General features: G+C 43.4%; 1 protein-coding gene and 1 long non-coding RNA gene across 2 annotated transcripts in view; one reads left to right on the top strand and one right to left on the bottom strand.

Moving 5' to 3' along the window:
• The window catches only part of LOC138971681 (synembryn-A-like), a 41,436-nt gene that overhangs the window by 7,151 nt on the left and 12,397 nt on the right, over positions 1–21,888 (bottom strand). Inside the window, exons 8-14 of the mRNA XM_070344454.1 lie at positions 21,163–21,257; positions 20,500–20,671; positions 19,275–19,373; positions 18,545–18,609; positions 11,126–11,208; positions 1,328–1,481; positions 251–370 (exon numbers count right to left, since the gene is read on the bottom strand). Coding sequence (XP_070200555.1) covers positions 251–370; positions 1,328–1,481; positions 11,126–11,208; positions 18,545–18,609; positions 19,275–19,373; positions 20,500–20,671; positions 21,163–21,257 — 788 coding nt within the window. The remainder of the gene's footprint in view (positions 1–250; positions 371–1,327; positions 1,482–11,125; positions 11,209–18,544; positions 18,610–19,274; positions 19,374–20,499; positions 20,672–21,162; positions 21,258–21,888) is intronic.
• LOC138971679 (uncharacterized) lies at positions 5,324–8,633 on the top strand. Its single transcript, XR_011457337.1, has 2 exons — positions 5,324–7,673; positions 8,033–8,633. It is a non-coding gene; the product is annotated as an uncharacterized lncRNA (long non-coding RNA).

Raw genomic sequence — 21,888 nt, 5'->3', positions numbered from 1 at the left:
ACTTGAGATTAAAGAGACAACGTTTATCTGAACTGTGTTCTATTTCTGTTCATGATCAAACTATTATGTTTTTGTCTGGCTTCTTCAAAGACCACTAGGTCAACATAGTAGTGAACACCCCAAAAAATAAAATAAAATAAAAAATAAAATAGTAGTGAAAAACAACAACAGCAACAGCAACAGCAACAAGAACACCAACACCAACAACAATTGACAGAGATTCCCACAACTGGCAATTTTGTTTACATACCTCTGCAGTTTATCCATAACCTTGAGAAGTTCCTCTGCCTCATACTCTTTCTGTTCGTCTGTCATGCCTTCCATGGGACCTGGTTTTTCTTCTTCGTACCGCCCTGTCACTGGGTTAATTCTGAAACGTACCATACATCATACATCTTTAATATGAACATCATCCTGGACTGGACTTACTTTGCACAAAGTGAGTGGAACGGTGCCTTAAAAAACAAAACACTATAATATATAATAAGTTGGTTTTTTTACCTAAAATGTATGGGAAATCACTGATGCATACAGGTGAATAAACTTCCGGTATTCTATAATCCGCTGTGTGTTAAACTGAATTAAGCAATACCAGGGTTTATACTTGGAGTAGCATTATTTAAACATACGCCCGCACGCAGACACACACACACACACGCATGCATGCACGCACGCACACACACAGACACACACACTCATCCTTCAAGAAAACACCCACACAACACACACCTCATGAAAATTACCAACGGGGCGGGGATATAGCTCAGTTGGTAGCGCGCTGGATTTGTATTCAGTTGGCCGCTGTCAGCGTGAGTTCGATCCCAGGTTCGGCGGAAATTTATTTCAGAGTCAACTTTGTGTGCAGACTCTCTTCGGTGTCCGAACCCTCCCCCCGTGTACACTACATTGGGTGTGCACGTTAAAGATCCCACGATTGACAAAAGGGTCTTTCCTGGCAAAATTGCTTAGGCACAGTTAATAATTGTCTACCTATACCCGTGTGACTTGGAATAATAGGCCGTGAAAGGTAAATATGCGCCGAAATGGCTGCAATCTACTGGCCGTATAAAATTTCATCTCACACGGCATCACTGCAGAGCGCCTAGAACTGTACCCACGGAATATGCGCGATATAAGCGTCATTGATTGATTGATTGATTGATTGAAGAAGAAAAACAGTAGCAACCACAAAAACAACCAATGATTCCACCTTTTCTGAGCAAACTGAAGAATACAACCAATCAGTCTTTTAGAATTTCTCACGCATTGACCGACCAGTCCATGGCACGAGCCAGGGTACAGCCAAGAGATTATAAGCATCACTTACTTTCCCCGAAGTTCTGCATACTCCTCCGTGTCCGATTCCTCCGAGTCACTGGAGTAGTCCCCCTTGTTGTACACCTCTTTCATCTTGAGCAAACCAAGCTGCGCCAGGAGACCGGAACAATTTCCGTAACCAGTGTACTTCACCATGCGACCAACTGCAACCACAGACATACTGTACATATAAACCGGTACATATGGAGAGAGAGAGAGAGAGAGAGAGAGAGAGAGAGAGAGAGAGAGAGAGAGAGAGAGAGAGAGAGAGAGAGAGAGAGAGAGAGATGTACATATGGAGAGAGAGAGAGAGAGAGAGAGAGAGAGAGAGAGAGAGAGAGAGAGAGAGAGAGAGAGAGAGAGAGAGAGAGAGAGAGAGATGTACATATGGAGAGAGAGAGAGAGAGAGAGAGAGAGAGAGAGAGAGAGAGAGAGAGAGAGAGATTTGTTTTGATATTATCATCCTAATCTTAATTACATTGTATTATGAGTTGACTATCTGCGCCTCAATATTTTATTTATGTTCTTACATTGTATGTTGTATATTGTAATGCTGTGATACACCACACCTGAGTTTCTCGTTGAGATAATAAAGTGTTCTGTATAATATTATATCCCTTTGCTTCCCATGACATGGGAAGTAACTGACTGTTAGTTTCAAACTATACAAAAATCGGAGCAGAATACACCCTGCAAGTTTTCTGAATTATAAACGCCAAAGTCTGGCAGGGAGCCGGTAGAAACGGAAACAGATATATGCCGCAGGTAACATTGTGCAGGCGTTTCCAAGATCTGGTTGTGGGTTTTTGAGCGGGCGATATTGGGCGCTCCTGGAGGCAAAGGTTTAACCGATACTCATACACGGCTCCCCACAGACGCTCCACCTAGAGGATCCTGGGACCACACACTTGTAATGTATAGATGAATACATATAAAATTACTAGATGAATACCCGCTTCGCCGGGTACGGCTTCGCCGGGAAGAAGTCGAGCCAAATACCAGGTTGTGTCCGGGGTGTACCTGAATATGGCCACCAAATTTGAAAGAGATCCATCGAGAACTTTGGCCGTGCATCGCGGACACACACACACACACACACACACACACACACACAAGTCGTATATATAGGTAGATAGATAGGGCAAAAAAAAAAAAAGGTCTGTTTACGGTTGTCACAAAGATGTGAGTAGCATATTTGTGAGGTGAAACCACGTCGTGTTTTTAACCTCCCTAAATGTTGTACAGGCGAGGGTAGCTGACCGGACGGGCGTTATTCACGTGTTTCGGGTGTTGCACGTAAAACTGGCTTAGCTTGATGTGAGTTGTGTTTGAGACATGTAGCTGGTCTGGGGTAAATAACGTCACAGCGTGTGAGATTTCCAACCGGGAAGGTTGTTCAGCGTGTGTCAGACTTGTTCTGGGAACAAGTACTCTTTCAAGAGACGGGTCTCTTAAGGTAAATGATTTACTATGTTGTATATTATTGACGTTGGAATACATAGCTGGAGCGTAAAGGTTAGTGTGTATAAAGTGCCCCCAATCTTAGTGTGAAGCGTTGAGAGAATTCTTGATGTAATTGTTTCACGGTTTTTCATGGGGAATTTCTTGAACATAATTGCTGCGCTTTTATGTTATGTTTAAGACGGTCATGCTTTGTATGGGGAGTGTTATTCATTGATTAAGTGTTAGTTTGGATATTGAATCTGTACGGAATGTGAACGTGGAATGAACGAGAATGTATGAGTGGAATATGAACGTTTGGAAGAAGAGATGGTTTTAGAGAATGTTGTATTAAGACTTGGTTAAATTCTTTAGGAGTTTCCATGAGGGATTTCCATGGCGTATAAGGGAGGGACCTTACACGAGAGAAGCGCTAGACGACGGTGGAAGCAAGGGACCACCTCTGCGCAGATGACTAGACGAGTGGAGTCTTCATCGAGACCGGTCGTAGCTGACGACGGTTGTTTCCGCTACGGGCGGAAGGGTTTCTCGGGGAGAAACCTGGAAGGTGTGTGTGGGCATCGTCCGTGAGATGTGTGTTGGCGTCTTCAGTGAAAGGTGCGTGTTGGCATCTTCAGTGGAAGGTGTGTGTTGGCATCTTCAGCGAAAGGTGTGTGTTAGCATCTCTGTGTGTTGGCATCTCAATTCATTATTCTACGAGGATTCAGCGGGACAAGTAAGTGAACTGGCGACATGCAGTGAGCCGTGATACGAACTCGTGAGTGTCTGTTGGTACCTTCTTGTGTGCGTTAATCTATATTTGAGAGAGTATTGTTATAATATGTATTTACATGCCTTGAGTGAAAGCTGGAAGATTGTGCGAACTGTGTGTTGAAAAGTTGTTCGTATTGATGTATTTAAAGTGAAGAAGTTTGTTGTTTTTGGTTGAGGAATTAATGAGCCTGCACCCTCCCAAGTTCTGTTTTTGAAGTGTTTGGTGTGAAAGGGTAGAGACAGTGCAAAAGGGCAGAACACGCATAATAAATTCACATGCAAACCACTTCGTGACAGTGGTGACCCCGACTTAGCCCTAAATAGGTTTTTGTTCTAAGGATAGATTTTTGTTGTAGTTAAAAAGCAGTTGCTTCCCTTTCAGAATTGAGAAATAGTGGTTGATAAGTGCTTACAGGGTAGCTAAATATACATACTTTGATACTTTGCGTGTTGTAGTGAGTTTGTTTATGTGTATGTTATTGGACACCCCCTCTCCAGCTCTAGGGGTCTACGTAGTTGTATAGTTCTTACGTAGAGAGGGCCTTAGTTTCTGTTTGCTTCCTTTTCTGTGTATTTATTATCTATCTTTCTATCTAAATTCTAGCTCCCTTTCCTATAAGTTTTTTAAAAACTATTTTTCTTAGATTCTATCTTGGATTGATTGTTGTGTATGATTGGTGTCGTTGAGGTGCAGGCTTATTTTAAATAAAATAGTATAGGGTGTGCCATTTTTTGTGTGTATAAATTCTGAAATTTTTTATTTTTTTTTGTTTGGACTTTGATATTTTTTTTAGTTGTGTACTCTGGCTTGAAAAGTGTTTGTTTATTATTGTTATTGTTGTTCCTATTTGTAGTTGGATTAATAATAGGGTGATTATCTCCCCTATACTAGTGTTTGATATTTAGTTGTTGGTTTGGGGAAAGTTTTGTGGTTTTTTAAAAAAAAAAATTTTTTTTGTGGTTAGTAATAATTTGCAAACATTTGTACTTAGATAAATTTTTGGGTAAATTTTTTTGTTGTTGTCGTTGTGAAGATTTAAATTTTGTTTCGGTTTTGCTCTGGCGATTGATTTTCCTTAAAGGATCTGACGCTGGTTAGTGGTGTGTGGAATTGAATTTTTCATTTAAAGTGTGTTATTTGGGTTTGAGAAACTTTGAAATTTCCAGTTAATTTATTTTTTATTTTTGTTGTTGTTGATGTTCTAAAGTTGTTAGTTTAAGTTTGACATTGATTGACAAGTGTTTGAAGCTGCTATTGATTGTTTAATCTGATATTTTCTAAATTATAATTTTTTTGTTGAACTCTATAAAGTTTATTGTTTATTTTTGAGACTGGTTGTGTAAATAGTTAAGTAGTAAACAATTTGAGGATTGTTTTTAAAAAGGCACAAGATTTCTGTTAGTTTAGTATTTTATGATACTCTTTTGTGTGTGTTTAGTATTGCGAGAAAGTGGTGTATGATACAACTTTTGATACCTAAAGCAATTTCGTGAAACTTGTGTTACTTGATCCATTGTATTACTTTGAGATTACTTTGATATTTTGACATTGTAAAGATGGCTGAGCATAGTGATACTGGTGGTAGCACATATGATCATTATTTGGCGTTGGGAGAGAAGCATGGCTTAAAGGCAGAAGCTTTGTTTAAGTTTGCTCAGGATCATATGGATAGAGAAGAGAGAATTCAGGAAAGGGAAGCAAAGAAAGTAGCAGCTGAGGTTGAAGCAAAGAAAGTTGAGGCTGAGACAAAAAGATTAGAAACAGAGGCTGAGACAAAGAGACAAGAAACAGAAGTAAAGAAATTACAAATTGAGGCAAATAGGGAATTAGATGCAAAGAGGCTAGCAGCAGATACTGAAGCGAGGAGAATGGATTTGGAGTTTAAGAAAGCAGAAGCGCAGCAAAGTAGAGGTGGAAATGCAGGGGGGAGATCAGGACCCAGCATTAGGCCCCAGTACCCAAAACTCCCCATGTTCAAGGAGGATAAAGATGACATTGACAGTTTCTTGTTCAGATTTGAAACGCATGCAAAGGCGAACAAATGGAATGATTCAGAGTGGGCTACATACTTATCAGCTTATCTGGAGGGTGGAGCTTTGTCATTGTTTCATTCATTGTTTTCAACGGGTACTTTGTCGTATGAAGACTTGAAGAAAGAGTTGTTGAAGAAGTTTCAGTGCACTCGAGAGGGATTTCGGGAGAAATTTCGCAGTACGAAGCCAGAGGCTGATGAAAGTTTTGGCACATACGTAACAAGGATGACGCATTTGTTCAACCGTTGGTTGAGGTTGTCGGATATAGAATCCTCATATGAAGCATTGTTTGATTTTGTGTTGTGTGAGCAGATTCTTACCAGTGTATGCACTGATTTGGCAGTCTTTTTGAAAGAACGTGATTGTAAAAATTCAAAAGACATGATTGCTAGCGCAGAAATGTACAAATCAGCCCATCCAAATAAATGTTTGGCCAGAAAGAGTCAAGTAAATCCTTTGGGGACTGGGAATGTAGCGTTCAATCAGAATCGAGGATCAGGACAGTCTTACAATCGTGGTCAAGGTGATAGTGGCAGAAGACAGGATGGTATGAGCAGAAATACCAGGTTTCAAGGCAGAGGAGATGATCGTAGGCCGGGTAGAAGAGGATGGCAGCAAGGAAGTACTAGAGGTACAGGTAATGAACAGCAAAATCAGGACACATGTTACAGATGTGGGCAGTTTGGCCATTACGCTAGAGAATGTATTCAGGTAGCATATTCAGCGAAGTCGGTAGCGGATTGTCAGGACGCTGGAGTGTTGATAAGCTCGGCAGCATTCGGGTCGTTGCCATTAGCGGAAGGTCTCGTTAATGGGAAGCAAGTTTCAGTACTGAGAGACACAGGAGCTAATGTAGCTGGGGTAAGGAAGTCGTTGGTCTTACCAAGCCAGTACATAAAGGGAGAGGTTCAAAAAGTGAAGGGTTTTAGTGGACGGATTGATTTGTATCCATTGGCGGAAGTGGTTGTCGATACCCCATATTTTCAGGGAAGGTTGAAATGTTGTGTGCTCACAGACCCAGTCGCTGACCTAGTGATAGGTAATCTTCAGGGTGTGGTACCCAGAGTAGATTTATTCCTTGGGAATACGCAGGGTGTTGGATTGTGTGCTGATGTAAGTCACAAGAAAATCGCTGAAGAGGTGGTACTTGAGAAGGTCGTGTGTGGTTCGAGATGGGCAAAAGCCAAAAAGAAACTGGAGGATTCCCCGGTGCCATTGAAAAAGGTGGTTACTCCTGATTTGTCGGTTAACGAGGAGGATCTGAAAAGTTTGCTGAGAGAAGATGAGACATTGGAAGAGGTGTTGAGTGTGTCACGAGAGGATGAGAAGTATGCAGTTTGTGCAGAGAAAGTTGTTGATGTTGAGGAAGTAGGTAGTGATTATTGCGAAAGCATTACACTGAGGTCTGACTGGGGCAGTCATGATGTTTTCCCAAGTAAAGGTGGAGAGGCAAATGTTGCAGTGTTACCTCTGACTGAGGAGAGGAAAACGTTGCCGTTACCTACATTGCCTAAGGGGAAGGAAGAGACAATCGGAGATATTGTTGTTGATCCTGGTTTGACAGATAGTCAAAAGGATGATATGGAACAGGTGTTTGGAAAGATGGTTGACATTTTCAAAACATGTGATGCGGTGGTGTCTTTAACGGCAAGAATTAGCATTCGAGGTACATGCAATACGAGACAGGAATACGTTGACAGATATTTTGTCCAGGTCATTCGTAGATCAGAGCATACCACAGGTTTATGGGATGTGTGGAAAAAGAAGGTTGCTTTGATCAAAAGAAAACTCAAGAATTTTCTTTTTTCCCCGGGAAGGGGGATGTCACAAAGATGTGAGTAGCATATTTGTGAGGTGAAACCACGTCGTGTTTTTAACCTCCCTAAATGTTGTACAGGCGAGGGTAGCTGACCGGACGGGCGTTATTCACGTGTTTCGGGTGTTGCACGTAAAACTGGCTTAGCTTGATGTGAGTTGTGTTTGAGACATGTAGCTGGTCTGGGGTAAATAACGTCACAGCGTGTGAGATTTCCAACCGGGAAGGTTGTTCAGCGTGTGTCAGACTTGTTCTGGGAACAAGTACTCTTTCAAGAGACGGGTCTCTTAAGGTAAATGATTTACTATGTTGTATATTATTGACGTTGGAATACATAGCTGGAGCGTAAAGGTTAGTGTGTATAAAGTGCCCCCAATCTTAGTGTGAAGCGTTGAGAGAATTCTTGATGTAATTGTTTCACGGTTTTTCATGGGGAATTTCTTGAACATAATTGCTGCGCTTTTATGTTATGTTTAAGACGGTCATGCTTTGTATGGGGAGTGTTATTCATTGATTAAGTGTTAGTTTGGATATTGAATCTGTACGGAATGTGAACGTGGAATGAACGAGAATGTATGAGTGGAATATGAACGTTTGGAAGAAGAGATGGTTTTAGAGAATGTTGTATTAAGACTTGGTTAAATTCTTTAGGAGTTTCCATGAGGGATTTCCATGGCGTATAAGGGAGGGACCTTACACGAGAGAAGCGCTAGACGACGGTGGAAGCAAGGGACCACCTCTGCGCAGATGACTAGACGAGTGGAGTCTTCATCGAGACCGGTCGTAGCTGACGACGGTTGTTTCCGCTACGGGCGGAAGGGTTTCTCGGGGAGAAACCTGGAAGGTGTGTGTGGGCATCGTCCGTGAGATGTGTGTTGGCGTCTTCAGTGAAAGGTGCGTGTTGGCATCTTCAGTGGAAGGTGTGTGTTGGCATCTTCAGCGAAAGGTGTGTGTTAGCATCTCTGTGTGTTGGCATCTCAATTCATTATTCTACGAGGATTCAGCGGGACAAGTAAGTGAACTGGCGACATGCAGTGAGCCGTGATACGAACTCGTGAGTGTCTGTTGGTACCTTCTTGTGTGCGTTAATCTATATTTGAGAGAGTATTGTTATAATATGTATTTACATGCCTTGAGTGAAAGCTGGAAGATTGTGCGAACTGTGTGTTGAAAAGTTGTTCGTATTGATGTATTTAAAGTGAAGAAGTTTGTTGTTTTTGGTTGAGGAATTAATGAGCCTGCACCCTCCCAAGTTCTGTTTTTGAAGTGTTTGGTGTGAAAGGGTAGAGACAGTGCAAAAGGGCAGAACACGCATAATAAATTCACATGCAAACCACTTCGTGACAACGGTAACATAGGCCAAAAAAATAGGGTCGGTAGGTCGGGATTTTTTTTTTAAAATTTTGTTTTCTCTCCAAAAAACCATATTTTTACGTTATTTTGCCCAAAAAACAAGATTTTTTTTTTTTTTCCCCAAATGCCAAAAAAAAGTCTAGGGTCGCGCGAAAAAACTAGGGTCGGTCGGGTTACCGTAAACAGACCTTTTTTTTTTTTGGCCTAGAAGAGGGTCAAAAGACCAGGAGGTTCATACTCTTGCTTTCACAAGACCCATTCCTTGCCAACACGTGATCCTCTCAACGCTCATGTCAATGTAGTGACAACTTTTGGAAGTTCTCTGAGCCCTTCATGAAGAATTTATGGTCATATTGGTTAGATTAACTCTGTAAATTTGTGCTGGTACAGATCAGGCAGAACATTTCTTGACAAAAATATAAATAGTACTCATGATAGCTGATATGTGGTGCATCCTGGGCTCATGTCAATGTAGTGACAACTTTTGGAAGTTCTCTGAGCCCTTCATGCAGAATTTATGGTCATATTGGTTAGATTAACTCTGTAAATTTGTGCTGGTACAGATCAGGCAGAACATTTCTTGACAAAAATAGTACTCATGATAGCTGATATGTGGTGCATCCTGGGCTCATGTCAATGTAGTGACAACTTTTGGAAGTTCTTTGAGCCCTTCATGAAGAATTTATGGTCATATTGGTTAGATTAACTCTGTAAATTTGTGCTGGTACAGATCAGGCAGAACATTTCTTGACAAAAATATAAATAGTACTCATGATAGCTGATATGTGGTGCATCCTGGGCTCATGTCAATGTAGTGACAACTTTTGGAAGTTCTCTGAGCCCTTCATGAAGAATTTATGGTCATATTGGTTAGATTAACTCTGTAAATTTGTGCTGGTACAGATCAGGCAGAACATTTCTTGACAAAAATATAAATAGTACTCATGATAGCTGATATGTGGTGCATCCTGGGCTCATGTCAATGTAGTGACAACTTTTGGAAGTTCTCTGAGCCCTTCATGCAGAATTTATGGTCATATTGGTTAGATTAACTCTGTAAATTTGTGCTGGTACAGATCAGGCAGAACATTTCTTGACAAAAATATAAATAGTACTCATGATAGCTGATATGTGGTGCATCCTGGGCTCATGTCAATGTAGTGACAACTTTTGGAAGTTCTTTGAGCCCTTCATGAAGAATTTATGGTCATATTGGTTAGATTAACTCTGTAAATTTGTGCTGGTACAGATCAGGCAGAACATTTCTTGACAAAAATATAAATAGTACTCATGATAGCTGATATGTGGTGCATCCTGGGCTCATGTCAATGTAGTGACAACTTTTGGAAGTTCTCTGAGCCCTTCATGAAGAATTTATGGTCATATTGGTTAGATTAACTCTGTAAATTTGTGCTGGTACAGATCAGGCAGAACATTTCTTGACAAAAATATAAATAGTACTCATGATAGCTGATATGTGGTGCATCCTGGGCTCATGTCAATGTAGTGACAACTTTTGGAAGTTCTCTGAGCCCTTCATGAAGAATTTATGGTCATATTGGTTAGATTAACTCTGTAAATTTGTGCTGGTACAGATCAGGCAGAACATTTCTTGACAAAAATATAAATAGTACTCATGATAGCTGATATGTGGTGCATCCTGGGCTCATGTCAATGTAGTGACAACTTTTGGAAGTTCTCTGAGCCCTTCATGAAGAATTTATGGTCATATTGGTTAGATTAACTCTGTAAATTTGTGCTGGTACAGATCAGGCAGAACATTTCTTGACAAAAATATAAATAGTACTCATGATAGCTGATATGTGGTGCATCCTGGGCTCATGTCAATGTAGTGACAACTTTTGGAAGTTCTCTGAGCCCTTCATGAAGAATTTATGGTCATATTGGTTAGATTAACTCTGTAAATTTGTGCTGGTACAGATCAGGCAGAACATTTCTTGACAAAAATATAAATAGTACTCATGATAGCTGATATGTGGTGCATCCTGGGCTCATGTCAATGTAGTGACAACTTTTGGAAGTTCTCTGAGCCCTTCATGAAGAATTTATGGTCATATTGGTTAGAATTAACTGTGTAAATTTGTGCTGGTACAGATCAGGCAGAACATTTCTTGACAAAAATATAAATAGTACTCATGATAGCAGATATGTAGTGCATCCTGGGGCCTGCTATTTTCAGGTTTAGTGCATCGCAGGACCCCCTCCAGGAATTTCTGGTACCTTTTTTTGGCTTCTAGTGCATACATATGCATGAAGAAGACGAAACCTGTTTTCTTGTTGCATTGTTTGTGTCTATGTTGCTTAGGATAAGGTGAGTATACCTCTTCCATATTTACTATGTATCAGTCATAACAGGTAAAAGTTACTGACCGTTTTCCTTGCAGAGAATGAAGAGAAAGTGAGCCACCAGATCCTTGATCTCTGTGATAGGGGATGTGAGAAGCTTACACAGTCTGAAACACACACATACACGCATTGATTTACATCTCCTTTGATGCATATGTAGTGCTTCACAACAACTTTAACACATGTTAAGCTGTATTAATCAATTATGGCGCAGGGCTTCCACAGTTGCCCACAGTTTTGCATCTAGAGTTGTGCTCTCTGGCCAGGTCTTGTTCAGACCTGGGAACCCCTGTTTTGCACTTAGAGCATTCTCAAATAAACTTGGTGTATTTTCAGAAACATGAGCGTACTCCACACAGGATCTGAACATCCATGATTCAAGCATGCTTGACAGGCGTCCGTCGCACCGTTAAAAAAGTTTACCAATACATTTAAAACAAAAACTTCTTTCGATGTTTACTGACAAAATCTGTAATCATGTGTCAAAATACTGGATCAGTTTCGGGTTGCGCTTGTGAAGAAAAGTAGTGTAGGAATTTTTCTCGTCGTATTTTTTTTTCCGCTGACCGTACTGATCGTATTCTAGACAATCATCCGTACAAAATACGGCGAAATCGTATGGGTTCCCAGGTCTGCTTGTTGCGCAAGGGGCAAGAAGAGAGCACACTTGCAGAACGACATGCTGCAGAGTCTGTTTCTCCTCACCACACTGGCATAGAGCTGAACGTGCAATGCATATAGCCTATTTAGGTGTGCCTTCAGACTGCAGTGTCGGTGCTTCACAACAAATTCAACTGTACTGTTCCCATACATTTGAAAATTTTCATCTAAATTTTAATTTGATTATATACTTACCCAACTCACATCAAGCAATTTACTCCAGTTTAGTGCTAGGACGCTGAATAGCATCGCCTTGGTAACAAGGGGAGGTCACCCTAAAAAAGAGCTACCTTGACCCCTTAACATGACAAAGTCACGCGTGACTTCCTGACCTTGCCGCCATCTTTGAATCATTCAATCGAAAGCGAACATAGAAAAATTTCCCTCTTTTTTAGGAAAAAACCCCCATAAAAACCCCAAAAGCGGGGCAGGCGGGCGGGTATCAACTATGTGAGTTGGGTAAGTATATAATCAAATTAAAATTTAGATGAAAATTTTCAATTAAATTACATTCTTATCCCAACTCACATCAAGCAGAATGCTAATGAAGGAGGTGGGGAAACAAAATTCCACTTGTCCAGCCGACAATGGCTGGTAGGGAGCTACTGCCACCATGACGAGTGCTGGCCACATCTCGCAGGTAAAAGTTGATGAAAACACCCTGCGATTTCCAGTAGGCAGCGTCTAAGACCTCTGCCAGCACGCCTGAGCGGAGGACTGCCAGAGAAGTAGCCCAGGCTCTGGCCTCATGAGTTCTTGACAACTTCATAGGAAGGACAGAATGCCCAATCCAAACTTGTCTGTGCCACCACGCATACGCTTGTTAAATAAGCGTAGAGACCCATCTTACCAAAGTGACCCGCGACAAGTCCTTGCTCCTTTCAGTGTCAACTGAGATGAAGAGCAGTCTTTGGTCCCTAGCCCTAATGGGCGTGGTACGGGATAAGTAGCTGGTAAGAGTACGAACAGGACAATTGACCATAGCAGGGTCACCAGACGCAAGAATCCTACTTAAAGGAGGAATGCGAATAACGGAGGAGGACAGACCTTGTTTTTGGTTTTGGCAAGGAACTCCGGCCGAAATCTTAAAACAAAAGAGCCATAGCTCTCAAAAGAAATATCCTTAGCCAGGCCTGAAAGAGCGTGCACCTCACCGCCTCCACGGGCAGAGGCTAACAAAACGAGGAACAAGGCTTTACAAGTCAAGTTAGCTAAGCTCGCTGAAGCTAAAGGTTCGAAATCCGAAGAGGCTAGAAACTTGAGTACCAAAAAATAAGTCCCCGCGGGAAGAGGGGACTTAGCCTTCGTAAAACCAATCGCTGCCCCCTTAAGAACACTAGCAATTACACCGCCCAGGTTAAAGCTATGCCCTAATTGCTTCAGAGTAGAAGAAATGGCTGAGCGCCTGACTCTCAAAAAAGAAGGAGCCAAGCCCTGAGCAGCCAAACACGAGAGATGATTTGCTACATGCATAGAGCGAGGTGAAGTAGCAGTAACTCCATTCTCCGAGCACCACTTTGTCCAAGCTGACCAGTGTGACACATAAACAGTGCTGGTCGATTCCCTGTGGGCCTTTTGGACAAAGCCTAAAGTAGCGTCTGAGGAGCCAGAACGGCGCAGCGACCTAGAAAGAATGGAGGGCCGTCTGCGAGGCGAAGGAGGACAGGGAACCAATGTTGGCTGGGCCACCAAGGGGCCACCAACACCAAGCAAGGCTGTCCCCGCTCCGCCTTCCTGAGAACCTTTCCCAAGAGATGAAACGGGGGGAAAGCATAGGCTCAGACGCGACCAGTTTACTTCGAGGGCGTCTGTTTACCTCCCCTCTGGGTCTGGAAAGGGGGAGATAAAGACCTGAAGCCTGCAGGAGAATCTTGTCACAAACAGATCGACTGTAGGCTCGCTGAAAAGCCACCCAGACGTTGTAGGACCTGATGAGTCAGAGTCTACTCCGTGTGCATCGTACACTACGGGCGACTGAAGTAGTCCGCAAGAACGTTGAGTATGCCTGGGACGTACTTCGCTGACAACAGAATAAGGTGCTGGCTGCCCCAGGCAAGAATCTGACCTGACCTGACAGAAAGAGCGAGAGACAAAGTGCCTCCCTGTCTGTTGAAATAGGCCGCCATGGTCGTGTTGTCTGTGCGAACCCCAATTTGTTCGTTCCTGACCATAGACAGAAACGATTGGAGTCCCAGGAAAACAGCCTCTAACTCTAGGGCATTAATGTGCCCCCCACTCTGCGTCTCGTTCCACAGACCTGACGCAGTGTGAACAGAAAGATGTGCACCCCAGCCCTCCATAGACGCGTCCGTGAACAGAAACTCGTCCGGGGGGGCAAACAAGATTGGAACTCCCTGTGAAATCCCAGGGAGCGGCCACTGCCTCGTTGTGTGCCGAAACCAGCTTTCAAGAGAGACTACTGTCTCCCAGCCCTGAAGAGAAGGCTTCCACAGCGAACTCAGGGCAGCCTGAAATGGCCGCTTGTGGACTCTGCCTAAGGGCACAAGAGTGGCCATCGATTCCATTTGGCCAAGAAGAGAGGTCAGAACACGTACAGCCGCTCTCTTTATCAAGGACAGAGTACGAAACAGACTTTGCAACCTGTCCACCCTTCTCTGTGAAGGGCGTACCCGCCAATCGACGGTGTATGTCTTTGCGTGTGGAAGAAAAACAACCCCAATGCTAAAAACGTCTGTGCCAAACCTAGGCTTAGCCACATGATGGTGTAGTTCTTTCCGTAACCTCTTAGAAAGAAAAGCTGAAACTAAGGAATTCCTGCGAGTCCTTTGTGCTGCGCAGCGAAAGACGCTGACAGAAGCCACTGCCTCAAGAGGTAGGCTTAGCCGGAAAAGTTCCGACTGAGAGGTTACGAGCAATGGCTCAGTGAGCCTAAAAAATTTAGTCAGAATGTGAGCCCATAATTTGGACATGTTCTGGCGACTTGTCAGAAACCAAAGCTTATGACCCTGGTGAGAAAGCGCAATTCCGTAAGCCGTAAAAGCTGAGAAAGTTTTAACAGCTTGCCTTGTTTTTCACCACAGAGGCAAAAAACAAAAATTGAGGCCTTAGCAACTTCACCCTAGAAGGTGAAAAATAAGAGGTATGCCGCACCAAAGATGGGCGTACATACCGCGAAGCTGCCTAAGGCAGAGGGTTTAACCCAATGTGTGTTTGCTTAGCTCCGTATCTTGCCTAAATAAAGGCCAAATGAGGCCAGCCGACGCAGATCACAGCTTCTCCCAGAAGATGAACCACAAAAAGCAAAGAGCGGAGTAGATCCGCCTCTTGTTTGCAACCTGAGCCAAGCAATTTCCCAAGAAAAGCGCTGGGAGGCTCCGCTGTTCAAAAGACTTTAGCCAAAGCAGCTAGAAGCGACATGACATCCTTCTCCCGTGCGTCACGACGAAACTCGAAGTTAACAAGAGCAGAGAAGATAGAGCTCTATAAAAAAAAATCTTGCAAAGTTTCCTAAACAGAGGATAACTTGAAAAGATCATGTGCTTATTCCCCCAGAGACAAGAAAGAGGACTCAGTATAACATACTGTTCTACTGTAGCCGTCTTCCCTACCAGAATAGTGACAACTTTCTCTACCGCATCGTCACGAAACCTGAATGGGTCTAATGACGACGCAATCAATCTCGACAGAGATCTCTGCAAAGTCTCAGAGAGAGACGATAACTCAAGCAAGCGTAAGCCAGTTACTCCAAAGACAAAAGAGAATTCTCCGAAAACGGGACTACTCTGTCTCTGCTGTATCATCTTGCCTAAGGACTGCAAGTTCCGGAAAAGTGGAACGAGGCAAGGCAAACGAGCCAATCAAATTGACTGAATTATGCAGCAGTGTAAACCTCTTAGCCAAGCCAGCAGGCAAAGCTGAGGCTAAAAACAAAGAAGCACGGTAAGGCTGCGCTGAATCAGGAGCCAGACCTTGTGCTGTTAACCACGGTACAGCGTGAAACGCACCGCCATACTGCCCAGTAGTCAGTAGCATAGACAGCTCAAACGCTACCAACGGGAATTTCCGAAAACGGGAATTTCCGAAAACGGAACTGCTGTTTCAAGTCCTTCGCAGAACGGGAATCCCCCAAAGCGGAAGGAGGTTGGGCAACAAGTCTACAAGTGTTGCCGCACCCTCCTCGAACTACCTTGAAGTAACTTCCGCCGCCAAAGCCAGTGCTAGCGGAAGTTCAACCAGTACACGGAAGTTGGCATCTTTGTCAACCTGAACAGAAGCACCAAAATCCGACTCATAATCCCGCACAACCGTGCAACAAGGCAACGAACTTCCGCCCTGACTACAAAAGTCAGGCGAAGCGTCACCCAGAAGAGACGACACACGAGGGATGCGATACCCAAGCAGTGTGTCCCTAGGGACTGCTTTCCTGCCCAGAGGGCGGAAGCGGGGAATGTCACCCCCTCCTCAAAATACCGTGAAGCCACTTCCTCCGCTAAAGCCAGAGCTTGCGGAAGCTTAGTCGGTATGCGGAAGTTGACATCTTCGTCACCCTGGACGGAAGTGCCAAAATCCGACTCGTAGTCCCTCACTTCCGTGAAGTCAGGCAAGACACTTCCGCCGTGACTACCATAGTCTGACGAAGTGTCGCCCGGAAGAGACGCCCACGAGGGATTTTATACCCAAGCGGTACGTCCCTAGGGACTGCTTCCTGCCTGAAAGGCGGAAGCGGGGAAAGCTGTGAAAGCTGTGCTGCCGCACCAACCGCTCCTCTAGGGAGTGTCGGAGGACGCACTTCCCCTGTTCGGTCAGAGACCGAACGCGTGTCTGGGCTTTTCCCTCGATCTAGACGTTCACTCAATCGGAACGACGTAGACCTAGGGCCTAAGCTTTCGCGCACACGAACCGGTGTGGCTACTCTCTCCAAACACGCACTTCGTTTTGGCCGGAGAACCCGGTTACTGGCGAAGTATAAATACCTTGATCGTCGTCAGTCCAAGAGGCCTGGGAACGCAGCAGGGAAACACCACGGCTGCCCTCAACCGAGGCGTGAACGTCGGCGGACGTAAAAGTGGAGGAAGGCGGAACACACACCCTGGCAAGGGAACGCACACCTCCCACACCGGAAGGCAAAGACACATCTCAGCCTTGGTAGACGAAAACTCGGCTGAAAGAGAGGATATCTAAGCACTCAAGGAGTGCACAATAGCATAAACATCCTGCTTCTCGCTAAAAGGGCCTGAACCGGACAAGACCGGTGAAGCAGCTGAAGGCAAACTAGGCATAGCCGGAGAATCAGGTAAGTCTATCGCACATCAAACGAGGATTTAGTCAAGGATCTGTGACTTTAATCAAAGCTTAACATGCCGAACTCTACGACTTACGAGAAGGCTTCTTTGTGGGAGAAGGCTCGGCCACCGACTTAGCATTTTTATTCTTTCCTTATCCGACATGGCGAACGGAAAAAATGTAAACAAAGCTAAGTATTCGACCAAACCTAAGTCACAAAACGATAACAAACGACAAAAAAGCTCACCCAAACACACAGTAGGAGCAGAGGGACCGTGTGCAAGTACCAAGGCAGGGTCTGACAAAGGCAGAAGTCAGACAAACCGGCTGAAAGCCGGAGCAAAATCAAAACACGTCTGTAGACACAGATCGCTGGAGAGTGAATGATTCAAAGATGGCGGCAAGGTCAGGAAGTCACGCGTGACTTTGTCATGTTAAGGGGTCAAGGTAGCTCTTTTTTAGGGTGACCTCCCCTTGTTACCAAGGCGATGCTATTCAGCGTCCTAGCACTAAACTGGAGTAAATTGCTTGATGTGAGTTGGGATAAGAATGTAATTTAATATAATTTTTACGAACTGGAGGATGATGATGTTTCCTGTCCCACAGAGTTTGTACCTATTGGGGACTAGCATTGTTTGTGTTTACAGAACTGTCACATACATGTCACATACAGAGTTTTGAATACTCAGAATGAAACTTTTACAGGTTCTTCTTGATATGTGAAAGAATTATGATTCAAATATTGCTGCTTTATTGTCAGGGGATCTGCACACCGGGAATAGCAATTTTCTCCCCCCTTTCCTAACCTAGGTGGTGGGTTCAAGTACTAGTCTTTCGGATGAGACGAAAAACCGAGGTCCCTTCGTGTACACTACATTGGGGTGTGCACGTTAAAGATCCCACGATTGACAAAAGGGTATTTCCTGGCAAAACTGTGTAGGCATAGATAAAAATGTCCACCAAAATACCCGTGTGACTTGGAATAATAGGCCGTGAAAAGTAGGATATGCGCCAAAATGGCTGCGATCTGCTGGCCGATGTGAATGCGTGATGTATTGTGTAAAAAAAATTCCATCTCACACGGCATAAATAAATCCCTGCGCCTTGAATAAAAATATTAAAAAAATAAATAAATCCCTGCGCTTAGAACTGTACCCACGGAATACGCGCGATATAAGCCTCATATTGATTGATTGATTCTATGCTCAACATATTTTGAAAATACAGTGGTACTTGCAAGAGAAGGACAGCCTTGAGGCCAGTTAAAAGTGTCCCTACGTTGCAGGTGGCCTGTCATGACAGGTATACTATAGTACAGTGGTACCTGCAAGAGAAGGACAGCCTTGAGGCCAGTTAAAAGTGTCCCTACGTTGCAGCTGGCCTGTCATGAGAGATATAATTTGGTCAAATAGTCAAAGGGACTCCAGAATGTGTCCTATCATGTGAGATGTCCAGTCATCAGAGCGGCCCCACATCACAGGTACCACTGTAAAACAAATACGCAGGAACAGTTGTGGACATGAATATCCAAATACTTACTTGTTGCGCAGTGAGTTACCCTCCTCAGGTAGCCTCATGACTTCACTTCTCAAAGGGGGAAGCACCTGCAAAGGTGAATTCTGTTAAGAATTTCACAGAAAAGATATGCCCTTTACACTTTATCATTCGGTTAGTTTTGTTGCCGACAGCCTGACAAAAATCTGGTCATAATAAAAACAGAAAAAGAGGAAGGAAAATAGAAACCAATAAAAGGAAAACCAAAGAATATAAAACAACCCAAAACAACAATATTCTATCTGTCATGTTTAGTTGTGTGTGTGTATGCTTGTCTGTATGTGAGTGTGTGTGTGTGTGTGTGTGTGTGTGTGTGTGTGTGTGTGTGCACATGAGTGAGTGAGCGTGTGTGTGCCCGATTTGTGTGTGCATGCATGCGTGTGTACGTGCGTGGGCGTGTGTGTGCCTGTGTGGGCATACAATGTGTGCACGCGCGTGTGTGTGTGTGTGCATGTGTGTGTGCATATGTGTGTGCGTACATGCGTGTGTGCATGCGAGTTTGTGTGTGATGCATGCATTTCAACTATTGCAAGCATACATTTAGACCAGGTTAAAAAAAAATCAGTTACATACACCACCTAACAGAGCTGTCATTCACAAAAGACCTAGTCTTGCAACAACAGCTTTTTGATTTACTCTCCAACAACAAAATGCAGAAGAAACCCAACAAAAACATATTGAGAGAAAAAACCCGCACACGTCTGTCAAGTCTTACCCTCAAGCGGCAGAACTTTCTAATGGATCTGTTGTGCCGACTGGCCTCTACCAAGCAGTGAAGGATGGGCGACAGCTTCTCTTTCACATTCTTCATTGGCTGAAAATCATAGTTTTGGAATTGGTATCGGTATTGGTAATGGTATTATATAGTCCTGTGAGGATACCCTCATGAAAATTCGAACTGCTTTCTAACTGGGGAAAGCGAGCTGCCGTACAGTACGGCGCTACCCAATTTGTTTTCCTTTTCCTGCATGCGTGTATTTATGTTTTCAAGACCGGAGACTTTCGCTGTGAACTTAGGATCTTTTGTTCACATGTGAATGTTACATTCCAATATGCATACAAGACCAAGGGCATGCAGACAATCACATACCCCCCCCCCCCCCCCCCCCCCCCCCTAAGGAGTCTGAAAATGGGTGTAAATTTACGAACGTCTTGAAAGGGAGACATAAATTCTTAAATAGAGGGGGCCCGGTAGCTCAGTTGGTAGAGCACTGGACTTGTGATCGAAAGGTCGCAGGTTCGAATTCGGGCCGGGACGGACACGGGTCAACTTTATGTTCTGACCCAGAGACGGAAGCCATGTCCCACCCCCGTGTCATCACAATGGCACGTAAAAGACCTTGGTCATTCTGCCATAAGTGCAGGTGGCTGAATACACCTAAACACGCAGACACCTGGGTAGCGCGACTCCGTTGCTGCTAGCTTTCCACTGGGAGGAAGCGACCCGAATTTCCCAGCGATGGGACAATAAAGTAATGAAAATGAAAAAAAAAAAAGAAAAATCTTAAAAGGGGGTGGTTCTAATGTCCCAAACAGACATAAACCAGGGAAGATCAAACACACACACCTTTTTTTGAGATACCATCATAATGATAACAAGTGAGAGGTGATGCACGTGTGTCTTCGTGTTTTTCAATAATAATAATAATAAATGAGCATTTATATAGCGCAACATCATAACTTTACAATTATGCTCTTTGCGCTTGACACATTTAAAATTAAAACACAGTTATAAAAGCATTTACATAGATACATTCATAGTCAACAACGCTTAATTAAAAGCATACACCATCAAACATACATTACAAAAAATTCTTCTACAAACTAAGTAATAAAAACATGAATAAAATAGGTAGTGAAAACAAGAAAATACCAGCTGAGACTTTCGCTGCGGGCTTGGGAGCTTTATTGTGCGTAAGTGAGCACACATGCACACTCACCGAATCTAGCCTGGACTGCAGGAAGTCTAGAAGGGAGATGATAGCTTCCATGTTCTTGCCGTCAAACTCAATGTCTTTGTTCTCCACCCCACAGATGTCGCTCTCGTTCAGCGGCGTCAGCAGCTCCTCGTAGAAATCCGTCGGAATGTTGATCAGTAGGTTGACTGTATGACTGCACACGTAAGATATATGGTGACGTGTTAAAGGATATGAAACGTAAACTATCACAAAGGTTTGACATTTTAAGACAATTGAAGTAACATTGTGCTTGAGATTCAAATCAAAAGAGCACAGCAAGATAATTTGTATTCAAAAGTTAATCCATAGAAAATCACAATAGTTTATAATTGCTTTCTAATACAACAAGAAATTCAGCAATCTTCTTCAGTATAAATAAATATGTTCCTCCTTTCCTTCAAATGATAACATACCTTTTGCAGACTATGCTTAAAAAATAAATGGTTCAATGATAACTTTTTTCAGAGAACAATACACAAACCTTGCACATCATACAGCTCACACACACGCACGCATGCGCATGCACACACACCTACACACACACACACACGCACACCTTCTACTTTTCTCAGGACATCACTGCAGATCAATGAACATGCTGAAAGTTTGACAAACACACACAAGTACAATAGCACATGTACCCACCTCTTCAGGTCCTGCTTCTTTTCTTTGGACGCTGTGCGACACAGAAGCAGATCCCTCAGGATGCTGACCAGTCGCATGAAGTGAGCGTCCTCCTCCTAAACACACAAAAACCACAACTCAAATTAACCCAGTTAGAAAATTCCAAAAACAAGTAGACTGCCAACGTTCCAAAATTCAAAATAAAACTTACAAGCAAGGTATGTTTTAGGAACATTTAATTGTGACAACACAATACGATACAGTCACTGATCTGTCCTCTTACAAGACAGCTGTGCTGAAGATCAGTGACTGTATCGTATTGTTTTGTCACAATAAAACATTCATATAACATACCTTGCTTGTTTTGTGTTATAAAAAGCAAAATTGTTGACCAAAAACAAAGAGTGAAAAACCTTCACCAAAAGACTGAGCTGGTCCTTGTACACTCAGTTGGAGAAGGGTGGGCCCTGGAAAGGTCAAAAGGCTGGGAGAGGGCTTAACACAGCTTAATTGGTGAGTAACTCATTGTCTCCCAGGTACGGATATATATCCGTACCCATTCATTTGGCTCTATCTGACCAGGTCTGGATATATTCGCTCAGACTGTTAGCTTCAGTCGCTTCCTGTTAGGTCGATCTAACGCCTGCATTCCAGCGTGTTAATACACAGTTTCTACACAGCTACTACAATTCTGAGTAACCTGCTGCAGCACAGCTGGTCTTGGTTAAAAAAAACTTGGTCAACATA

This window comes from Littorina saxatilis, linkage group LG7 (genome assembly GCF_037325665.1).
Source record: "Littorina saxatilis isolate snail1 linkage group LG7, US_GU_Lsax_2.0, whole genome shotgun sequence".
NCBI classification, from domain to species: Eukaryota; Metazoa; Mollusca; class Gastropoda; order Littorinimorpha; family Littorinidae; genus Littorina; species Littorina saxatilis.
Note: the sequence above shows the minus strand (reverse complement) of the source record. Positions and strands in the feature narration are given on the sequence as shown.